This window comes from Mobula birostris, chromosome 24, assembly GCF_030028105.1.
Source record: "Mobula birostris isolate sMobBir1 chromosome 24, sMobBir1.hap1, whole genome shotgun sequence".
Lineage (NCBI taxonomy): Eukaryota > Metazoa > Chordata > Chondrichthyes > Myliobatiformes > Myliobatidae > Mobula > Mobula birostris.
The window spans coordinates 5,793,479-5,818,222 of NC_092393.1; the positions used below are offsets into that span (position 1 = coordinate 5,793,479).

Here is a 24,744-nt window from a genome sequence, read left to right on the forward strand (position 1 = left end):
GATCACTGTATGTCACTTTCGTTGTTAGCTGAGCCTTACAGCGGGGCACCTCTGGTTTATCAGAACTTACCCGTACTGAAATCTAGCTGTGCGGGAAAACAAACCCTCTGGTTTATCAGAACTTACCCGTACTGAAATCCAGCTGTGCGGGAAAACAAACCCTCTGGTTTATCACAACTTACCCATACTGAAATCCAGCTGTGCGGGACAACAAACCCTCTGGTTTATCAGAACTTACCCGTACTGAAATCCAGCTGTGTGGGAAAACAAACCCTCTGGTTTATCACAACTTACCCATACTGAAATCCAGCTGTGCGGGACAACAAACCCTCTGGTTTATCAGAACTTACCCATACTGAAATCCAGCTGTGCGGGAAAACAAACCCTCTGGTTTATCACAACTTACCCGTACTGAAATCTAGCTGTGCGGAAAAACAAACTCTCTGGTTTATCAGAACTTACCCGTACTGAAATCCAGCTGTGCGGGAAAACAAACCCTCTGGTTTATCAGAACTTACCCGTACTGAAATCTAGCTGTGCGGGAAAAACAAACCCTCTGGTTTATCAGAACTTACCTGTACTGAAATCCAGCTGTGTGGGACAACAAACCCTCTGGTTTATCAGAACTTACCCGTACTGAAATCCAGCTGTGCGGGAAAACAAACTCTCTGGTTTATCAGAACTTACCCGTACTGAAATCTAGCTGTGCGGGAAAAACAAACCCTCTGGTTTATCAGAACTTACCTGTACTGAAATCCAGCTGTGCGGGAAAAACAAACCCTCTGGTTTATCAGAACTTACCCATACTGAAATCCAGCTGTGTGGGGCAACAAACCCTCTGGTTTATCACAACTTACCCATACTGAAATCCAGCTGTGTGGGACAACAAACCCTCTGGTTTATCACAACCTACCCGTACTGAAATCTAGCTCAGCGGGAAAACAAACCCTCTGGTTTATCACAACTTACCCGTACTGAAATCCAGCTGTGCGGGAAAACAAACCCTCTGGTTTATCAGAACTTACCCATACTGAAATCCAGCTGTGTGGGACAACAAACCCTCTGGTTTATCACAACTTACCCGTACTGAAATCTAGCTCAGCGGGAAAACAAACCCTCTGGTTTATCAGAACTTACCCGTACTGAAATCCAGCTGTGCGGGAAAACAAACCCTCTGGTTTATCAGAACTTACCCATACTGAAATCCAGCTGTGTGGGACAACAAACCCTCTGGTTTATCACAACTTACCCGTACTGAAATCTAGCTGTGTGGGACAACAAACCCTCTGGTTTATCAGAACTTACCCGTACTGAAATCCAGCTGTGCGGGAGAACAAACTCTCTGGTTTATCAGAACTTACCCGTACTGAAATCCAGCTGTGCGGGAAAACAAACCCTCTGGTTTATCACAACTTACCCGTACTGAAATCCAGCTGTGTGAGACAACAAACCATCTGGTCTATCACAACTTACCTGTACTGAAATCCAGCTGTGCAGGAAAAACAAACCCTCTGGTTTATCACAACTTACCTGTACTGAAATCCAGCTGTGTGGGAAAACAAACCCTTTGGTTTATCAGAACTTACCTGTACTGAAATCCAGCTGTGCGGGAAAAACAAACGATCAGCTGCTCTGTAAATTTTTCCCCTCACGTTAAACCTTAGGAAAAAGGTTTAAAATCTTAAATCTTGGGGGAAAAAGACTATGACTGTCTACCCTACCTATGTCCCTCCTAATTTTATAAGAATAGAGTTCATCCTTCATCCTTCAAAGGCAGACACAATCTCAATGGCTCTCCACACGGCTTTAGACCACCTGGACAACACAAACACCTACGTCAGGATGCTGTTCATCGACTATAGCTCAGCATTTAATACCATCATTCCCACAATCCTGACTGAGAAGTTGCAGAACCTGGGCCTCTGTACCTCCCTCTGCAATTGGATCCTCAACTTCCTAACCGGAAGACCACAGTCTGTGCGGATTGGTGATAATATCTCCTCCTCGCTGACGATCAACACTGGTGCACCTCAGGGGTGTGTGCTTAGCCCACTGCTCTACTCTCTATATACCCATGACTAGGCATAGCTCAAATACCATCTATAAATTTGCTGATGATACAACCATTGTTGGTAGAATCTCAGGTGGTGACGAGAGGGTGTACAGGAGTGAGATATGCCAACTAGTGGAGTGGTGTCGCAGCAACAACCTGGCACTCAACGTCAGTAAGACAAAAGAGCTGATTGTGGACTTCAGGAAGGGTAGGACGAAGGAACACATACCAATCCTCATAGAGGGATCAGAAGTGGAGGGAGTGAGCAGTTTCAAGTTCCTGGTGTCAATATCTCTGAGGATCTAACCTGGTCCCAACATACTGATGCAGCTATAAAGAAGGCAAGACAGCGACTATCGGAGTTTGAGGAGATTTGGCATGTCATCAAATACACTCAGAAGCTTCTATAGTTGTACTGTGGAGAGCATTCTGACAGGCTGCATCACTGTCTGGTATGGAGGGGCTACTGTACACGACCGAAAGAAACTGCAGAGGGTTGTAAATCTAGTCAGCTTCATCTTGGGTACTAGTCTACAAAGTACACAAGACATTTTCAGGGAATAGTGTCTCAGAAAGGCAGCGTCCATTATTAAGGACCTTCAGCACCCAGGGCATGCCCTTTTCTCACTGTTACCATCAGATGGGAGGTACAGAAGCTTGAAGGCACACACTCAGCGATTCAGGAACAGCTCCTTCCCCTCTGCCATCTGATTCCTAAATGGACATTGAATCCACGAACACTACCTCACCTTTTTAATATATATTATTTCTGTTTTGGAATGATTTTCAATCTATTCAAAATAGATTAATTTACTTATTTGATTTATTGATTGATTTGTTTTTACTTTTTTCTCTTCTATATTATGTATTGCATTGAACTGCTGTTGCTAAGTTAACAAATTTCACACCACATGCCGGTGATAATAACCCTGATTCTGATTCACTCCGGGGAGAACAGTCCCAGCCAGTCCAATCTCTTCTGCGCCGCACCCTGTCTACCTTAGTGACCAGAACTGCACACAAGCACGGCCCAACCAAGGATTTGTACAACTGTAACATTTTGTCCCAACTCCTGTGCTCAACGCATGAGTGATTTAAGTCAAGCAAACCGGATGCTTTCTTCACCGATGATGTCACTTTTAGGAGCTGTGTACTAGTAGCCCAAATCTTCATGTGCAATAACACTCCCCAGAGCCCTGCCATTATAGTGCACATTCTGTCCTGCTTTAACTTATCAAAACACATCACATTTGACTTGCCATTCACTCCTTGCCAACTTTCCCAGTTGATCCAGGTCCTCTCACAATGCGCTGGAGGAACTCAGCAGGTCAGTCAGCATCAGTTGAAAAGATTAGTCGACGTTTCGGGCCGAAACCCTTCGTCAGGACTGAAGGAAGAACTTTGGGGAGGGTTTGAAGAATGCTGGTAGTTGAAAAAAACAGTAATTTGAAAGACAAAGGGGTGGGGGAGGGGAAGCAGGGAGGTGATTGGCAGGAGAACAATGCGCAGTAGTAGGAGGAGGTGGAACTATGAGGGAGGTGATGTGAAATAGGGATAGAGGAAGGGAGGGGGAGGGAATTACCGGAAGTTGGAGAATTCTATGCTCATACCAAGGGGCTGGAGACTACCTAGACGGTATATGAGGTGTTGCTCCTCCAACCTGAGTTTAGCCTCATCATGACAGTAGAGGAGGCCATGTATGGACATATCTGAATGGGAGTGGGAAACGGAGTTGAAGTGGGTGGCTATCGGGAGATCCTGTCTGTTGTGGCGGACGGACTGGAGGTGCTCGACGAAGTGGTCCCCTAATCTGCGTCGGGTTTCACCGATGTAGAGGAGGCCGCACCGGGAGCACCGGATGCAATAGATGACCCCAACAGACTCACAAGTGAAGTGTTGTCTCACCTGGAAGGACTGGAGGTGTAGGGACAGGTGTAGCACTTACGCTTACAGGGATAAGTGCCGGGTGGGAGATCCGTGGGGATGGACGTGCGGATAAGTGAGTCGCAGAGGGACCGATCCTTGCGGAAGGCGGAGAGGGGTGGAGAGGGAAAGATGTGCTTAGTGGTGGGGTCCTGTTGAAGGTGGCGGAAGTTGCGGAGGATAACATGCTGGATCCGGAGGCTGGTGGGGTGGTAGGTGAGGACAAGGGGAACTCTGTCTCTGTTGTGGTTGTGGGAGGATGGGGTGAGGGCCGAAGTGCGGGAAATGGAGGAGATGCGGGTGAGGGCATCATTGATGACGGTAGAAGGGAAACCACGATCCTTAAAGAAAGAGGACATTTGAGATGTCCTGGAACGGAAAGCCTCATCCTCGGAGCAGATGTGGCGTAGACGGAGGAACTGGGAATAAGGAATGGCATTTTTGCATATGGCGGGGTGGGAAGAGGTATAGTTGAGGTAGTTATGAGAGTCAGTGGGCTTGTAGAAGATGTCAGTGGACAGTCTGTCTCCAGAGATGGAGACCGAGACATCGGGAAAGGGGAGAGAAGTGTCCGAGATAGAGAAATTGAATTTGAGGGCTGGGTGGAAGTTAGAAGTAAAGTCGATGAAATTGACGAGCTCAGCATGGGTGCACGAAGCAGCACCAATGTAATCGTCAATGTACAGAAGGAAAAGTTGGGGAGCAGTACCAGAATAGGTCTGGAGTACAGACCGTTCCACATAACCAACGAAGAGGCAGGCGTAGCTGGGTCCCATGCGAGTTCACATAGCTACACCCTTAGTCTTAAGGAAGTGGGAAGAGCCAAAAGAGAAGTTATTAAGTGTGAAAACCAGTTCCGCCAACCGGAGGAGGGTAGTGGTGGTGGGGAACTGGTGAGGTCTATTATCCAGGAAGTAGCGGAGGGCTTGGTATGAGCACAGAATTCTCCAACTTCTGGTAATTCCCTCCCCCTCCCTTCCTCTATCCCTATTTCACATCACCTCCCTCATAGTTCCGCCTCCTTCTACTACTGCGCATTGTTCCCCTGCCAATCACCTCCCTGCTTCCCCTCCCCCACCCCCTTGTCTTTCAAATTACTGTTTTTTTCAACTACCAGCATTCTTCAAACCCTCCCCAAAGTTCTTCCTTCAGTCCTGACGAAGGGTTTCAGCCTGAAACGTCGACTAATCTTTTCAACTGATGCTGACTGACCTGCTGAGTTCCTCCAGTGCATTGTGACTGTTCCTTTGACAACAGCATCTGCAGATTATTTTATGTTTATGATCCAGGTCCTGTTGTGATCTTAGACCAGAGATTCCTTACCTGGGGTCCACAGAACCCTTGCTTAATGGTATTGGACGGGAACCCCTGCCTTAGACAAACCTCTTCACTCTCTCCTCTATGAACAGGTTTTGCTGTTGTCTGCATACCATCTACATCTGTTAAAAATCATGAATATATTTGGTGAACAGTGACCTGCAGCACACTACTGATCACCATTCTGAAAAAACAACCTTCTACCACCAAGCCAGATTTGTATCTAATTGTCTTTCCCACCCCGGATTAATGTGTTCTAACTCCTGGACAAATCCACCTTGACAAAAGCCTTGCTAATGTTCATGTAGACAATGTACACCATACTGCCCTGATCACCCCGTCAAAACCTCAGTCATACACTCTGTATGTGATGTAATCTCCCACAAGGATGTGGAAAAACTATTGCAGGGGATTTTTTTTATTGATGGCATTCAGCTCCTCTGGATCCCAGCCCACCACAACGGATGTGGTGGTGAGGTGTCTGGTAAATGCAGTCTACAGAAACTCAGTCCTGTTGCTGGTACCAACTGTGTTCCAGAGTACGGTTATGGAATTTTCAGCAATGAAGCCGGCGTGTCAGGTTTGGTATCTGAGCTACACAGGTTTCCCTTACACTCCACTTCATCTGCTCTCAGCAGCCTGGTTAGAAAAACATCACGAACACAAGAGATTCTGCAGATGCATGAAATGTTGTCGGAAATCAGCAGGTCAGGCTGCATCTATGGAAACGAATAAAGAAAGAGTTGACATTTCAGACCTGAAATGTCGACTCCTTATAGAGGAATAAAGAGTATATAGATGTTATATAACAGCCTTTTTGTATGATTGGAGAAACATGCTCGGATTACAACACTGCCCAAACCTTGAAGCCGGGTGACATGGAGTGACATTTTGTATCTTGGTCGGGGAAACTGCAAAGACCGTGGCTGTTTGGAGTGCAGCAGGTGCAGTGCTGGGAGAGCGAATTACACTGCCTGAGGGGTTGGTGGAAACCGTCAATAGTGCTGATTTGTAGAGAAGGGGCAGGGGAATGGAAAGAGGTGAGCAGAATTTTGTCTGTATGACAAAGTTGCTACTCAGGATCCTTTTAAATTTTTCCTGTCTCACCTTAAGTCTTTCCTTGTAGTTTTAGACTCCTCTAGCCCAGGGAAAAAGAATGTGACCATCTCACAGGTGGATAGGGTAGTTAAGAAAGCTTATAGGGTGTTAGCTTTCATAAGTCGAGGGATAGAGTTTAAGAGTCGCGAGGTAATGATGCAGCTCTATAAAACTCTGGTTAGGCCACACTTGGAGTACTGTGTCCAGTTCTAGTCGCCTCACTATAGGAAGGATGTGGAAGCATTGGAAAGGGTACAGAGGAGATTTACCAGGATGCTGCCTGGTTTAGAGAGTATGCATTATGATCAGAGATTAAGGGAGCTAGGGCTTTACTCTTTGGAGAGAAGGAGGATGAGAGGAGACATGATAGAGGTGTACAAGATATTAAGAGGAATAGATAGAGTGGATAGTCAGCGCCTCTTCCCCAGGGCACCATTGCTCAATACAAGAGGACATGGCTTTAAGGTAAGGGGTGGGAAGTTCAAGGGGGATATTAGAGGAAGGTTTTTTACTCAGAGAGTGGTTGGTGCGTGGAATGCACTGCCTGAGTCAGTGGTGGAGGCAGATACACTAGTGAAGTTTAAGAGACTACTAGACAGGTATATGGAGGAGTTTAAGGTGGGGGGTTATATGGGAGGCAGGTTTTGAGGGTCGGCACAACGTTGTGGGCCGAAGGGCCTGTACTGTGCTGTACTATTCTATGGTCTATCTCTTTAGGATTATACTGTATCTCACTATAACATCACTCTTGTATCCCAGGGCAGACAATCCCAGTCCCTCCACCCTCTCTAAACAGAGATGTATGCAGATTCTTTGAATCTCAAGTGTGCGGTTGTGTCTGGTAGGTATTAATTTCAGCCACACTGCCCTTAAAGTTTGATGAGACAGTGAAGAGGCAACTTCAGTGAAGGTCATTCTGTGTGGTGCGCCAAGAGAGGCAAGACTTGGCTGTGGTGAGAATGCATTTGTGAAATCCTGCCTCGAGTGCACAGGTAGAATGGAATTAGTGTAGAATGTAAAAATGGCGGTGCTGGCTCGAGGGGCCGAACGGCCTACTGCCGCACCTATTGCCTATTGTAAATAAGGTCCTGATTGTTTGCGAGAATTCAGGGGGTTGAACGACCTGTTTAACAAGTAGGGTCATACATGTTGCATTGAGGATTATACAAAGTAGGTACTGGATATTTCGGAAGAAAGAGTACTTAGCATATTAAGTACCAGTAACAACTTCTTGTTTCTTTGTATTGTGTGTTACACCCTTCATCAATCACATTTGAGAAGCTGGGAAGCCGTAATCTGCTGCTTTTCGACGCCTTTTCTTTCTAACAGCAGGACCTTAGTGCCAGCCGGAGGATCGAAATGCGCCTTAAAATAAGCCAATCAGAACCTGGCATTTTGCATATAGCTGATTGGCTCTTTTTTGTGTAATGGACCTATGGCGATGCGAGTTTAAGGGCCAATCAAAAGCAGAATTTGTATCCAATCAGCGCAGGCTCTGTCCCTGGGGAGGTGGTGTGGGCGAGGGTGACGTAAGCTCGCTGACACGTCAGAGGTATAAAAGGCAGCGCCGGCGGCGGCGGACGGAGTCTGGTGAGAAAACCGCTGAGGAGTTCCGTGTGAAGGTAACGGCGGCGGGTGCGGGTGCGGGTGCGGGTGGGGGTGGGGGTGGGGAAGGGGGCCGGGGGAAGGCCGCCTTCGAGTGGTCGGTCCGGGGCCGCGGTGTTCTGTTTCCTCAGGTCGGCGGCCGGGAATTCGCTGGTGTTCGGGCCCTGGCGCGCTGAGCTGTCCGCGGGGTCTCTCCGCAGGCCGGGCCACTCGGCACAAAATGGCGGGCGGCGGGCGAGCTTTGTTTGGGGCAAAGGTGGAGGCGGGCTCGGTAGCGTTAATCCCCCCCTCTTGTGTCGCCTACAGCGTGAAGCAGGATGGCTCGAACAAAGCAAACAGCCCGTAAGTCGACGGGAGGCAAGGCACCCAGGAAGCAGCTGGCAACCAAGGCGGCGAGGAAGAGTGCCCCGTCTACTGGCGGCGTGAAGAAGCCCCATCGCTACAGGTAACGGTGGGACCACATAGGACAGGAGAGACCGCGGTATCGGGGCCCGGGGCACTTGTTGGATGCCGCTGTTCGGCAACTTGTTCCGGGCAGACTTTAGCTCTATAAATCTCTCAGGCTGGTTACTGGAGTGAATTACTACTGTGTACTTGCCAAACTCTCTAACGGGGTTTGGGATCCAGCGCTGAATTGTACAGTCGCCTTGCTTTGTTAGTGTGTTGATTTTCATTGGGCTCACTGATAACGTGTTTAATTAAAGGTGTGAAAATGTATTGAGTCGATGACGTTTCTAAAGTGGATTGAAACTAGTGCGATAACTGAACTGTTTGGTCTTTTCAGGCCGGGCACTGTTGCTTTGAGGGAAATCCGGCGTTATCAAAAATCCACGGAATTGCTGATTCGCAAGCTGCCGTTCCAGCGCCTGGTGCGTGAGATTGCTCAGGATTTCAAAACGGACCTGAGGTTTCAGAGTGCTGCGATCGGGGCTTTACAGGTACCGCCGCTGTCATTGTCATTTCTAACGCTGAGCAGGCGGCTTTTCCCTGCTGTTCTCCTTCCCAGTTCACCAGGTTAAAGGTCAGGCTGTCAATGGATACTAGAAGCTGATAGAAAGTCTGTGTCTTTACTCAATACACCGACCAAAGTGCTGAGCCACAACAAGTCTGAGTTAGTAACCCAATCAACGTAAATCTTAGGCTTACTGATGTTAATTTTATCAAACTTGTGTTGACATGTGACTTTCTTTTCCACAGGAGGCAAGTGAGGCATACTTGGTGGGTCTGTTTGAAGATACAAATCTGTGTGCCATTCACGCCAAGCGAGTAACCATCATGCCAAAGGATATTCAGTTGGCTCGCAGGATACGTGGAGAAAGAGCTTAAGTGAAGCAAACTTATTCTATCACAATGGACTGTGGGACCTTTTTTAATATTGCAGGATTAATACAAATACAGATGGGATTGTCAGGATACGAACTTTTAAGGAGTGATATGTGCAAATGGAATATGTGGTATTTGCTGTTTTTATTCAATTTTCTAAAGTTTAATAGGGTGGGAGGGGAATTAAACTGGTTTGGGAGCCCTTGCTGTTATTTCAGAAAAAAATAAACGTAAACTATCTGAATTGGAACAGATCAGTGTCACTTGTCATTTGCATGAGGTGCAAGTGGGTAAATTCCCGTTGCTCTTCAAGCACTTGAATTAAGTTTCTATTTTATTTTATATTATACTTGGGTTTTCTATTAGTCTATTTCCTAGAGCATTTTTGTATTCGTCAACAGAAGGGAATGTACTGGGAAAATGCTTCCTAAATTCATTCCATTGGTAACTCAGGAGGGATTGTGGTCCTACACCAAGTACATCAAGCTGGAATGTACAGCTTGGCAGCTATGTACCTATTTATGCATTGTTTTTCATGTTCTCTGTTTGGGAGGGGAAGTTATTAAATCATCTTTTATTAAATTGTTTATGGAATCGCATGTGTTGCTATTTGTTCTGGTGTAAGCAAGTGGTTTTATGTTGGGCAAATGTAGATGAGGGCTAGTTTGTAGGTAGCCTGTGAATTAATGTTTAGGTGAATGCCATTCTGCAGACTTTATTGGAAGCAGTGGAGTGACCATGGGCTATACTTGGCAAATTCACATTTGGAAATAGTTGCACAAATTGTTCTCCCCATGAGTTTTAGTTCTATACTTGCCATCTGTTGCAGATTAGGATGGTATCAATTTAGTGTATAGGATGTAATCATATTTAATGCACTGCTGACACTGCTCCTAGGTGCAGTAGGGTGAGATGCTTTGTGGAATCTTTCCAAGTCTCAAACTGCAAAGGTAGTTGCAGCTGTCTGCCACTGCTCCCAACGCATTCAGGTGTCTTAAGGGTCTTGATGTAAAGGGAGTAATATTGCTACTATAGATATTAATTTGGATTGGCCACAGATTGAAGATTAGGTGAATTTGCACCTCCAAAGCTTGCATAGACATGTCTGCTACAGATAAGACCAAAGAGGAGATGATTCAGGTTGTATCAGACCCTAACCATGCGATGCCAGTCCAGATTATTGACTGCTACTTGGATCAGGAGGAAGCCTGGAGGACACTTGTTGCTTTGGTCAGGGGTTCCCAACATTTTTATGCCATGGACCAATACCATTAAGCAAGAGGTTTGGGGACCTCTGCCCTAGGAGGAACTGCCACAGCAGTTTCCTGTTGTGTGTATTCAGTGATGTTGCCTATTTCTTCAAAGCTCCATGCCTTTGTTTTGGCTAAATCTTGTCTTCAAGGCAAAGGTGCAGTTTTGTCCTTTTTTTCCATCAGGGGCATGCAATAGGTTACTGCACAAATAGTGCTTGGTTTGGTGCTAGGGGCTAGTAGTGTTGCTAGGCCTCCTGAAGGCTTGCAGTGGCTTCATGGACAAGGATTTCATCTGACATTGGAGCCCTCGTGACAAAAGATCGCGTGCTGTACCGCAGTACAGAAGTTGGTAAATTGTAAATATTGCATTAAAGTACATGAACTAAATTTCTTGTAATACTACTGTAATTGTTACAGAATGTACTGTATTTTCAAATGCAATAAATGCAGTAATATGCAAACTACATTATAGGCTGTTTCTTGCTGGATCTCCAGTCTGCAGAAGTGTATTTACTTGAGCCTGAGTCGGGTGTACTTTTGATAACAGCAAAGTCGAACCACGTGTAGATCACCCAGTTACTAATTGCTCAAGTATGGAATGCCAGGTTTGTTTAACTTCTGGTGGCTGACAAGCATCTTAAGGTGAACAGTAATTTGGTTTTCTGCTATCATGCAAAATGTAATTATCTGTATGAAATTATGCAGTGCAGCCAAGTGAAATCAGAAAGATTTGTAATTTTTAATTGATAAAATGGTGTTCTTGACTTTCGATTAAACAAACTGGAGACTTGTGCTTTGTATGAGCACAGTGAAACAGTTTATTAAACTAATTGGCATCAGTGAGATCACCATTTTAATGTGTTTTGTAACAATGGGATGGAATACTGGAGCAGAACTTGTGATGACACAGTAATTGAGGTGAACATTAGATTCAATATTTGAATCTAGGTTCCACTGGATAGGAAGAACATTATATTTTAAATATCCAGTTTCCTTTTCAGTTTGGGGCTGGAATTTCTGAATTTAAGATTTCAGAAATGGGATGTGTAAATCTGAAGCTATTTTACATAAAACCATCCAACTGTAAATAAATTTGAGTCAAAGGTGCAGTTAACAGGTTGTTAATAGGTGAAGAAAAGATCCAGTTGAAGGTATGGTTTAAAATGACATCATACCATTTAGTTTCTGTATCCATACTGGAACACTTGGTTCATTTCTAATACCTCCCTCCCTCTCCTTGATTGCTGGAGGCAAACTCAGCTGGCATCTCAATAAACCAACTAATTCCTATGGTTATCTTGACTATATTAATCTGCTTTTTTAAAAAAAAAAAACTACCCTTTTCTCAGTTTCTTCATCTCTAGCATCTGTTCCCAGGAAGCCACTTTCCTTTCCTCTACCATAGATGCTGCCCTCACTAAATTTCCCATTTCCCAAACATCCACACTCACCTCATCTTCCCACTGCCTTAACAGTGACAATTTGTCTTGTCCTTTACCATTACCTACAGAGGGGTACTGTAAGGTAGGAAAATGATACAAGGGATAGTTTCCATTCACCTTGCCTCTAATCCCACATATAAGGCAGATACACTAATAGATCATCTGCCATTATACCACTGGTTTTATCTGCATGATACCACTTCATCCTAAGCTCAGGGAAGTTAACTCCCATTAGTTTGGAGGGTACAGAGTAAACAACAGTGGACTATCTACAAGAGGTTGAGAGTTCAAAGCTTCATTCCAGGCAAATAATGTCTTCCTCAATGTCACCCAAGACAACACCACTGGACTCAGTTACTTCCCCAAACTGTTCAACTCCTCCACCCTTTAACCATTATATATCCCCCAGTGTTAAATAAAGTACACTGTTTTATAGGATTGTTTTTTATTTTTTAATGCATCAGTTCATTTCATTCTCCTCTGCACTTGTAAAGATCAATTTAGTAAAGATCAATCTTTATTAGTGAAATTAGTGATTTCACTAATTTTATAGAGGGACAGATAAATTTCTAAAAATTATAGTGGTGAAGGTGGGTTTTGAAGTTAAAGGCAGAAGGAAATGGCTGAAACAATGTATTTTGCAGTATTTATAAATGATACAATTGGATATGCATCATTGAGCAATGAAATAATACAAAAAATTTGTAATGATTAAATCACATCTAGACCTAATAATTTACAAGCTAAGCAGTTTAAAAACTTCAGCTTTTGTAACAGCCCCAACAAATTAGTGTTTTTGCTACCATCTAAGGTAGAGATAAGGATAATGATAACCTTATGAAGGCCCATGCTAAAGAACAATATTAATACAGTTGCTATTTTTTCATAGAAGGTTTGCCAATTAAGACTGCTACACATTGGTAATTGGTGACAGTAGAATATGAACTTTAAAATGCTTGGTTCAAGGATGATGCAAGGTATTGGTTAAAGTATAGCAATAGAAAGTTTTTATTAAATACCATTTTCACAGTTTAAGTTAGTGAACAAATTAGATATCCAATTTGTGCAGATTCTCAATTTTGACACTCCCACCCAAGGTGCTCATTTATTTCATAGGAGCAGAACTAGGCCATCTTGGCCTATCGAGTCTGGTCCACCATTTTGTCATTGCTGATTGATTTCCCTCTCAACCCCATACCATTTCACACTGACTAATCAAGAAACTTATCGACCTCCACCTTAAATACACCCAGTGAGCTGGCCTCCACAGCCACCTGTGGCAATGAATTCCACAGATTCACCATCCTCTGGCTGAAGAAATTACTCAACTATGTTTCTAAATGGAAGTCCTGAGGCTCTGCCTTCTAGTCCAAGACTCCCCACCATGGGAAACCTCCACTCTAAGCCTTTCATCATTTGAAGGGTTTTAATGAGCTCCTCCCTCATTCTTCTAAATTCTAGTGAGTAAAGGCCCAGAGGCATTAATTGATCATGGTAAGGTTTTCTATCCCTAATCATCATTGTGAACCTCCTCTGTGCACACTCCAAGTAAAGACTCAACATGACATTCTTTTATACTCTAGTCCCCTCAAAATGAATGCTACCATCCTAAGTCCCTTTGCACCTTCGACTTAAATTTTCTTCCCATTTAGAAAATATGGTTTTATTCCTTCTGGCAAAGTGCATGACCATATACTTTCAGATATTCTACTTGCTGCTACTTTGTCCATTTTCCTAATCTGTCCAAGTCCTTCTCTGCTTCAACACTATCTGCCACCTCCATTTACGTATCATCTGCAAACTTGACACAAAGCCATCAATTCTGTCAGTTAAGTCATTGACATACAATGTAAAAAGAAACAGTTCCAACACCAACCCCTGCATTAAACACTACTAGTCACTGGCAGCAAACCAGAAAAGGTTCCCCTTATTCACACTCTGCCCCCTGCTAATCAGCCTTGTGTGCAGCACCTTGTCAGAGGTCTGAAAATCCAAGTTCTCTTTGTCTATCCTGCTTGTTATTTCCTCAAAGAATTCTAATAGATTTGTCAGGCAATATTTTCCCTGAAGGTAATTATACTGAATTTGGCCTCCAAATACCCTGAAACCACGTTCTTAATAATCAACTCCAACATCTTCCCAACCACTGAGGTCAGGCTAACTGGCCTATAATTTCCTTTCTTATGCCTCCCTCCCTTCTTGAAGAATGAAGTCACATTTGCAATTTTCTAGTCCTCCAGAACCATGATAGAATCCATTGATTCTTGAAAGATCGTTGCAAATACCTCCACAATCTCTTCAGCTACCTCTTTCAGAACCCTGGGGTGTAGACCATCTGGTCCTGGTCATTTAACGACCTTCAACCCCTACAGCTTTCTAAACACCTCCCCAGTAACTCACTTCTGCCCTTGACACTGTCAGACTTCTGGCATACTGCTAGTGTCTTCCACAGTGAAGACTGATGCAAAATACTTAATTCAGTTCATCTGCCGTTGCCATTTCCCCCATTACTACCTCACTAGCAGAATTTTCCAGCAGTCCAATATTTATTCTCACCTCTTTTATTCTTTATTGGGGAAAAAAATACTTCTGGTATCCTCTATGATACTGTTGGCTAGCTTACGTTCATATTTCATCTTATCCCCACTTAGGGCTTTTAAGTTGCCTTTTGTTAAATTTTAAGTTGGGTTAGATTTTAAATGACCATACCACCTCCTCATAGTGAACAGGATCAGAAATTTGTCAGTGCTTTTGACATGCAAAACTATTTGCATATATTTTGAATATGCTTATTCTGCCAACTTTCTGCAACATTATAAATACAGAAACTTGCATTAGGGTTTGCTTCCACAGCAAAAGCTGCTGCTTCCCAAGGCCCCAGTATTTATTGTGCTTCATTAACAGAAAGTGCAGAAGCTTCACCATTTAACAACTCCATGCTTTTTAAATCCAATCCTCTTAAACTCAAATCCTGCTAGGAACAGAAAGTGATAAAGATGTGGAATTTTGACTAATCACCACCCCTTGGGTTCACATGCACTGAACCAAGGAACATGGTGAGGTCAACCTATTAATTGGATCATAGTTGGTATGTGTCTTTTTCTATTTTGGGCTTTGGCTCTATAATCCTTACTATACTTGACTCTGGTTCTCAATTTCACTACCAAAGAATATTTCCTCTTTTATAGGCCCTATCATATCCTTGTTCATAAACATCTCACTTACATTGTCTTGGATGGATGGAAAAAAGTAAGATGTGATCTAAGTCTAGTTCATTTTGTCCTCTAACCCAGAATTATTTGTGGGGCCAATATAATCTTCCTGAGTTACTCTAACAGGAAGTCCATAAATAACTGCATTCACTCTCTTGTTCATTCATTGTAAGTACTGGCATCAAATGGAAATCTAGTATTGCATTCACATACAAGTCTTGGGCCAAGCTCAGCACACTCCCTTTCGATGTCATGTTTTGGCATGCACTTAAGGAAAGTAACCCACCATTTTGCCACTGGGGACGAACAACGTTGTTTGTCATGTCCTGTGGAATTGTCAGAACTGCAGGGAACACTGTAACACTAGGAAGCGATACTGGTTGGTAGAGCAGTGCCAATGCATGACATGGGGTGATCAATACTGAAAGAGAAAGATCTGATACTATACCTGGGACACTTAAGGTCCTTTCCTTATATGGGAGCAGTAAATTGAAGAGAACAGATTAGGAGAATCAGGTAACAGTAAAAGAAACACAACACATACAAATAATCCAAGTAAATATTGCAATTATATAGAGCAAAACAGCTTCCCGGTCACCCATATGAGGTAGAAAAAAGTGGCTGGTGTCTGCCCAGAAAAGCAACTCCCAACACCGGTGCTCCAATGGACAAGAAACAAAACCAGCGAACTAAATCAGCACCATCCTTCTCCATGAGATCATTATAAAACTCCCCTTGAAAAGAAGAATTACAAAAGTACACAGAGATGTTTCAATTGTATTTAGGAATGTCTAGGGACACTTCCTCAGTCACGTATTTTTATCTAAGTATATTTTAGTTGTCAACGTCCAGTAGTGAATTTGAGTCATCTTCAACTTTCCAACTCTACCTGATCAATCACTAGTAATGAAAAAAATCAGGTAAGAAAACTGCATCGCAGCTGCATGGCTGGCTGTCTCCATATTCTGTCACACAAACCACTCAGTGTGTCTGAACCCAGCAGCTGAAAGATCAGAAAAACAAAGTTTCAATACAAACGATGGAATTATGGAATCATACAGTATTTCAACACTCCTGATGTCCCTGTCACTTACTCTATATGACCAACAAAGTACATTACCTTGGCTTATTTTGTGTATGACAATCGTTTGGTTTTCTCCTGAATGCTGCTGAAATGATGCTGTGTGTCTGTGATGCTGCTGCAACTAAGTTTTTCATTGCACCTCTGTGCACATGTACTCGTGCATATGACAATAAAATTGATTATACTATACGTTATCTCATTAAATTCCATCTCCCACAATTTTCCAGCTGATCTATGTTCCACTATATCCCAGAGAGCCTTATTCACTATCTACAATTCCACTATTAAGCTGGGAAACTACAGGCTTGTGATACCTACATTCTCATTCAAGACATTTAGTTTGGAAACAATGAAGTTCTTAGATCCCTGTGGTACTCCAGTTGATAGAGAGGTCCATTCAGAGTAATACCATCCACACTTCCCTCTACTTCCTAGGACCAAGTCCATTTTGGATCCTGTTCGCCAACATGCCTTAATCAGCCTACCATGAAGGACAGTGTCAAAACCTAGACCATGTAAATCACATCTACCATCTTCAAAACCCGAAAAAACTCAAGGTTTGTGAAACGTGATCTCTCCTACACAAAATCACACTGTCTCCTAATCACTCCAAGCACTTCCAAATTAACATAAACCTTGTCCCTCAGTTTTAATCAACAACTTGCCTACCACTGATGCAGGGATCACAAGCCCGTAGTTCCCCAGCTTATTCCTACTGCTCCTTTTGAATAGCAGGACAACACAAGCTGGTACCTCACCTATTGCTAACAAAGATTATATCTCACTGATGTTTCAAAGTGATCAGATGGTCAGCTAAGTTGCAGTTCTATTTTGGGCGATGAACAGCTTTGTTGAGTCCACAAGGACAACACTGAGCTGTCAGTCTGACCTCTCTACCCTTGCACTGCATTGCTCCAACCAGGCTTGGAATTTCACTTTCCAATTGAGAGCATCCTGACTGGCTGCATCACTGCCTGGTATGGGAACTGTACCTCCCTTAATCGCAGGACTCTGCAGAGAGTGGTGCGGACAGCCCAGCACATCTGTAGTTGTGAACTTCCCATGATTCAGGACAGGTGTGTAAAAACGGCCCATAGGATCATAGGGGACCCAAGCCATCCCAACCACAATCTATCCCAGCTGCTACCATCCGGGAAGCGGTACCGCAGCATAAAAGCCAGGACCAACAGGCTCCGGGACAGCTTCTTCCACCAGGCCATCAGACTGATGAACTCACGCTGATTTGAGTGTACTTTATATTACATTACATTGACTGTTCTATTTATTATAAATTACTGTGATTGCACATTTAGATGGACACGTAATGTAAAGATTTTTACTCCTCATGTATGTGAAGGATATAAGAAATAAATTCAATTCATCTGGCTGCATTATGGCGCTCGAGACTGAATGTTGAATTCAATCATTTCTGAGAACCATTCGCTTACTTCTGCACTCTCCAGAAATAGGGTCGAACCCCCCAGTTTCAATTTGTTTGTTATTTTCTCCAGCAGTTTTTAAAGTAATCATCACTTTGATAAACGATGTTCTGCATCCCAACTCGAGTGTTTCCAGCGTTTTCTGCTTTTGTTTTCTTCCAATGTTCAGAAACGAAGGAGCACTTCAGTGCTCATTGCTTGAAAGCTCTATAAAAGTTGTATAAAATGCTGCCACACATTGTGCAAGAATTGAAAAGAGTTGGTGGTGTGTCACAGAATAATACACTCATAAATACAAGAGATTCTGAAGATGCTGGAAATCTTGAGCAACACACACAAAACGCTGGAGGAACACAGCAAGTTTTCTTGCCAAGTTCTTCCAGGATAAGCAGTACAGAGAAGGTTCAATGTATCTGAGCCTTGTTAGAAACACAGAAACCCTACAGCACAATACAGGCCCTTCGACCCACAAAGTTGTGCCAAACATGTCCCTAACCTTAGAAATTACTAGGGTACAGCCCTCAATTTTTCTAAGCTCCATGTACCTATCCAAAAGTCTCTTAAAAGACCCTATTGTATCCACCTCCACCATCATTGGTCACCACTCACCACTCTTTGAGTAAAAAGCTTACCCCTGACATCTCCTCTGTACCTACTTTCCAGCACCTTTAACCTGTGTCCTCTTGTGGCAACCATTTCAGCCCTGGGAAAAAGCCTCTGACTATCCACACGATCAATGCCTCTCATCATCTTATACACCTCTATCAGTCACCTCTCATCCTCCATCACTCCAAGGAGAAAAGGCCGAGTTCCCTCAATGTATTTTCATAAGGCATGCTCCTTAATCCAGGCAACATCCTTGTAAATCTCCTCTGCACCCTTTCTATGGCTTCCACATCCCTCCTGTAGTGAGGCGACCAGAACTGAGCACATTACTCCAAGTGGGGTCTGACCAGGGTCTAATAGAGCTGCAACATTACCTCTCAGCTCTTAAATTCAATTCCATGGTTGATGAAGGCCAATACACCGTATTCCTTCTTAACCGCACAGTCAACCTGCGCAGCTGCTTTGAGTGTCCTATGGACTCGAACCCCAAGATCCCTCTGACCCTCCACACTGCCAAGAGTCTTACCATCAATACTATATTCTGCCATCATATTTGACCTACCAAAATGAACCACTTCACACTCATCACTCATTCTTTTCTCTTTCCCTACAGCCCCCAGTCTTAGCTTCTCTCAGGGTATTTAGCCAGCTCCTGTTTGAAAGTAACCAGTGAATCTGGATTGACGCCTGCTTCCCCTTCGGCAGGCTGCACTCCAGATTATATATTTTATGTTCCTTTATCTTCAATTTTTCACCAATCTCCAGTAAACTGACTCAGGTTTTATTGTTGTAAACAGCTTTAGTCTTTCAATATCTCCTGAAGAAATCTACTGCTCTAAAGGCGAATCAAATTCTTTAATTTTATGAGTTTGGTGTCTTCTAATATATTTCTACAGCATTCCCTCACAGTCTGTGAGATCACTGTGCTGCCTTTTCCCTGCACTGTCCTCAACTCCCTAAAGACTGGGAGTCTGTCTGCCTCCGCCTCAAATAGAATCAATTATTCCCCTTCCACAGTTCACCTGAACAGGTGGTGGTAAAGGGCTGTGTGGTAAAGAGAGGGCCACAACACTATTGGGGAGGGAGTTCCTACTTGAGACCCAGCCAATATATAAAGGATGACGTGTGCCTTGCACAGGAACCTGCATGTGGTGGTAATCTTCTACCTCAGCACCATTTCTCTGCAATAACCCCAACATTCCTTAATTCCCTTTGTAACAAAATCTTACCGAACTTTCTCATGAATAAACTCAGTAACCATCTTAGCTCTGGCCTGGAAAGGGAACTTCCAACTTTCACCTTCCTCTGGGTTTTGACAGCATTGAATTTGGCAGTTTGGCCTCTTAAGTCAACCTGACAAAGGTTAGAGTTGCCTGCAGACTGGTTCCTCTCACCCAAGTCCTTAAAGATAGACCCAAGGTTGCAAAAACACTCCTTAATGGAATAGCAATAAAAATCGAGGTGGCAACTATCTGTACAGAGCCACTAGGAGGAGGTGTCCTACATGAATGAGTATGGAACCAAAAGAAAAGGGGCAGATCTTAAATAGGTTTTTTGCTAAGGAAACTGGCATGGAGTCAATAGAAATAAGGCAAACAAGTAGTGAGGTCATGGAACCTATACAAATTGAAGAGGAGGAGGTGCTTACCATCTTGAGGCAAATCAGAGTAGATAAATCCCCAGGACCTGACAGGGTATTCCCTCGGACCTTGAAGGAGACTAGTATTGAAATTGCAGGTGCCCTGGCAGATATATTTAAAATGTCGCTGTCTACAGGTGAAGTGCCGGAGGATTGGAGAGTGGCTCATGTTGTTCCGTTGTTTAAAAAAGGATCGAAAAATAATCCGGGAAATTATAGGCCGGTAAATTTGACGTCAGTAGTAAGTAAATTATTGGAAGGAGTACTAAGAGATAGGATCTACAAGTACTTGGATAGACAGGGACTTATTAAGGAGGGTCTTTGTGCGTGGTAGGTCATGTTTAACCAATCCATTAGAGTTTTTCAAGGAGGTTACCAGGAAAGTGGATGTAGGGAAGGCAGTGGATGTTGTCTATATGGACTTCACGTAAGGCCTTTGACAAGGTCCCGCATGGGAGGTTAGTTAGGCAGCTTCAGTCGCTAGATATACATGGAGAGGTGGTAAATTGGATTAGACATTGGCTCAATGGAAGAAGCCAAAGAGTGGTGGTAGAGAATTGCTTCTCAGAGTGGAGGCCTGTGACTAGTGGTGTGCCACAGGGATCAGTGCTGGGTCCATTGTTATTTCTCATCTATATCAATGATCTGGATGATAATACGGTAAATTGGATCAGCAAATTTGCTGATGATACAAAGATTCGAGGTGTTGTAGACAGTGAGGAAGGTTTTCAAAGCTTGTAGAAGGATTTGGACCAACTGGAAAAATGGGCTGAAAATGGCTGATGGAGTTTAATACAGACAAGTGTGAGGTATTGCACGTTGGAAGGACAAACCAACGTAGAACATACAGGGTTAATGGTAAGGCACTGAGGAGTGCAGTAGAACAGAGGGATCTGGGAATACAGATACAAAATTCCCTAAAAGGGTCGTAAAGAGAGCTTTTGGTACATTGGCCTTTATAAATCAAAGTATTGAGTATAGGAGTTGGAATGTTATGGTGAGGTTGTACAATACATTGGTAAGGCCGAATTTGGAGTATTGTGTGCAGTTTTGGTCACCAAATTACAGGAAGGATATTAATAAGGTTGAAAGAGTGCAGAGAAGGTTTACAAGGATGTTGCCGGGACTTGAGAAACTGAGTTACAGAGAAAGGTTGAATAGGTTGGGACTTTATTCCCTGGAGCGTAGAAGAATGAGGGGAGATTTGATAGAGGTATATAAAATTATGATGGGTATAGATAGAGTGAATGCAAGTAGGCTTTTTCCACTGAGGCAAGGGGAGAAAAAAACCAGAGGACATGGGTTAAGGGTGAAGGGGAAAAGGTTTAAAGGGAACACTGGGGGGGGGGGTGTGTGGAATGAGCTACCGGATAAAGTGGTAAATGCCAGCTCACTTTTAACATTTAAGAAAAACTTGGACAGGTACATGGATGACAGGTGTATGGAGGGATATGGTCCGGGTGTAGGTCAGTGGGACTAGGCAGAAAAATGGTTCGGCACAGCCAAGAAGGACCAAAAGGCCTGTTTCTGTGCTGTAGTTTTGCTATGGCTTCTATGCCTGGTCCTCCATCTCCCCAGGTACTGCAGTGGTAGTAGTTGCTGTCAGACAGATGTTCTGCAGGCTGTGGCATCCTCACTAAAACCTTTGAATGCTTGGCACTGCTTTTCAGAAGCACCTCCAGAAGGCATCAATATGCAGTTAATGACCGTGATGGATCCGTGATTAAGCACAGCACTAATTACAGGGGTGTAACATGGGAGAACCTTTGTGCCTGCTCAGCATGCTGTTTCCCAGACTCTCAGCAGGGGTTAAACTCTAGCAAGTATGTAAGAGAGGACACTTGCCTATCCTGGTGATGATTTCAGTTGCCTCCTTGGCCGAGCTGGACTCAAACACCAAACAGTTAAAAGATGTCGTCTGAGGTGTTTCTGGAGAGTTCCTGAAATTAAAGCAACTACCTTTAATGTACAAGATTCACCAGGACACCAAATATTGCTTATAGCTCAATTAAAGCATAATATAAATCCTGTAATCGAGACTCTATTAGAGTTCTGGTTTTAGCAGTTCTTAGATGGAGAATTCAAGGGCCATTAGAGTTAGTAGGGAAATTCTAGAATATGTTTCACCCAGGCTGCTTTGAAAGGCTGGGAGGAGACTGTTGGGGCCCTGACACAGACTCTTAAATCTTTACTGGTCAGGAGGACAGCAAATGTGGGACTCTATTCAAGAGGGCAGTGGGGATAAGCCAGCTAGTTACAGGTCAGTGAGTTATTGGAAAAAGTTCTGACAGATGGATTAATCTGGAGCTGAAGAGACAAGGATTAATCAGTAGTTTTATTAGTGGGATATCTTGTTGACTAGATAGAATTTTTCAGAGAAGTGAGGAAAAACTATGGAGAACATCAATGCAGTTAATGTAGTCTACATGGAGTTCGGTAAGGCTTTTGACAACAATCACATGGAAGGCTAATAGAAAGGGTTGGAAGCCTATGGGATCCTAATAAAAATTAGCAAATTAGATCCAATTTTTTTTCGGTAATTGGAGGCAGAGGTACCAAAGGGATCAGTGCTGGGACCCTCACTGCTTTGTTCTATATACATTACTGTTTTGTTCTATGTACATTACTGATTTGTTCTATATACATTACTGATTTGTTCTACATGCATTACTGTTTTGTTCTACATACATTACTGATTTGTTCTATATACATTCGTCATCGTGGCTATCCCTCAAGGTCGAGGATGATGGTCTTCGTTCTGTTGATCTACTTATGGGCTCTCAAGTGGCTTATGAGTCCAACCTTGGCTTTGAAAGATCTTCCGCATTCAGGACAGGTAGTTCCAGATGGCAGATCAGGTTTTAGTTGTTGCTGCCTCTCTTTCCATTTTCTTCTCTTTTCTTCTAATTCTGCACATCTGTTGGCTTCAAAAGTTGCTGTTTCTTCTCAGATGATGGCTTGCCAGAGTTTCCTGTCCTTGGCATTGGTTTCCCAATTGTCGATGTCGATGTTACATTTCTTCACATTGGCTTTTAAGACGTCTTTGAATCTCTTCTGTTGTCCGCCTCTTTTACATTTGCCTTCTTTAAGCTGGGAGTAGAAGATTTGTTTTGGCAGACGTTCGTCTTTCATCCGAACAACACGACTGCTCCATCTTAGTTGGTTCTTGATGACGTAGGCTTCAATGCTTATGGTTTTTGCTTCATTTAGTACACTGACGTTGGTTCTTCTATCTTCCCAGTTGATATTTAAGATGTTTCGAAGACAGTGTTGATGGAATTTTTCAAATGCCTTCAGATGTCGTCGGTATGTTGTCCAGGTTTCTGATGCATACAGGAGCGTTGGGATTACCACTGCTTTGTACACTAACATTTTGGTGTCTGTTTGGATGTCACGATCATGAAAGACTTTTGTTCGGAGACGTCCAAAAGCTGTTCCAGCGCATTTAAGACGATGTTGGATCTCGTCATTAAGGTCGACATTGGAGGAGAGGTGACTTCCAAGATATGGAAAGTGGTCCACGATTTCCATATCGATATACATTACTGATTTGTTCTATATACATTACTGATTTGTTCTATATGCATTACTGTTTTGTTCTATATGCATTACTGATTTGGATATCAGAATTAGAATCAGGAACAAGTTTATTTTCAGAGACATGCCGTGAAACTTGTGGCAGCAGTACAGTGCAATATATAAAAATTACTGCAAGTTACAACAAGGATATACAAAAACAAGTAATTTAAAAAGAGGACAAAATAGTGGGGTGGTGTTCATGGGTTCACAGACCATTCTGAAATCTGAGGACTGAGGGAACGAAGCTGTCCCGGAATCATTGTGCGTGTATCCTCAGGCTCCTGTACCTTCTCCCCGATGGCAGAATCAATGCTGAAGCTGTAATCAATTAACAACAGCCTAGCAGAGGTACTGCTGTTGTGCAGACGGTCCGAGGCCAAGCCGAGAGCCACCGAGTTTGCATTCGCCATATGCACGTTGCGGCAGTAGGCAAACTGCTGCTGGTCCAGGTACTGTACTGTACTTGCTCAGGCTGCCATTAATTCTAGCCACGGTTTAGAGTTCAAAGTAAAGTTTGAACCCCGAGAGTCACTTTCTTGTTGGCAATCACAGTAAAAACAAGAAACACAACAGAATCAATGAAAGACCACACGCAACAGGACAGCCAGCCAGCCAATGTGCAAAAAATACAACAAACTGCAAATGCAAAAAGAGAAAAAAGAAATAATAAGTAAATAGGGAGATAAATAAACAGTCAGACAAACAAATAAATAAATAATGTGCCTCAGGGATCTGTACTGGGTCCAATGTTGTTTGTCATATACATTAATGATCTGGATGATGGGGTGGTAAATTGGATGAGTAAGTATGCAGATAATACTAAGATAGGTGGAGTTGTGGATAATGAAGTAGGTTTTCAAAGCACAGTAAGCATTCTTGGTGGTGTAACAGTGGACTCTGGTTCCGCAGGTGACATGTTAGTGGGAGCTGGTCAGAGACTGCAAGCTGGCCTGGCTGAAGTCCCCTGTAGTGACTCAGAAGACATCCGGGTGCGTTAATTTGTGACTACTGACACAGTGCTCAGCTCTTTCAACGCTTACCAGGCGTGGGCCAAGGACCAGGGTGACGGTGGAAAACTGCCTCAGCAGGTAGAATGGATGAGACTTGAGCCATGAAATATTCCAGGTCGGGGGAGCAGGACTGAGACAGAAATGCCATGTCTGAGCAACAC

The 24,744-nt window shown here is 43.5% G+C and overlaps 2 protein-coding genes across 2 annotated transcripts in view; one reads left to right on the plus strand and one right to left on the minus strand.

Annotated features, from left to right (window-relative positions):
• The first annotated feature begins 7,935 nt into the window (after nt 1–7,935).
• On the plus strand, nt 7,936–11,036 carry LOC140187207 (histone H3.3A). Its single transcript, XM_072242278.1, has 4 exons — nt 7,936–8,013; nt 8,303–8,441; nt 8,781–8,934; nt 9,194–11,036. The coding sequence occupies exons 2-4, from the start codon at nt 8,314–8,316 to the stop codon at nt 9,320–9,322; spliced, it is 411 nt and encodes a 136-aa protein (XP_072098379.1). The 5' UTR covers nt 7,936–8,013; nt 8,303–8,313; the 3' UTR covers nt 9,323–11,036.
• Nucleotides 11,037–12,455: 1,419 nt separating this feature from the next.
• The window catches only part of LOC140187244 (uncharacterized), a 191,070-nt gene continuing 178,781 nt past the window's right edge, over nt 12,456–24,744 (minus strand). Inside the window, exons 15-16 of the mRNA XM_072242361.1 lie at nt 21,840–21,934; nt 12,456–16,229 (exon numbers count right to left, since the gene is read on the minus strand). Coding sequence (XP_072098462.1) covers nt 16,195–16,229; nt 21,840–21,934 — 130 coding nt within the window. The 3' untranslated portion in view covers nt 12,456–16,194. The remainder of the gene's footprint in view (nt 16,230–21,839; nt 21,935–24,744) is intronic.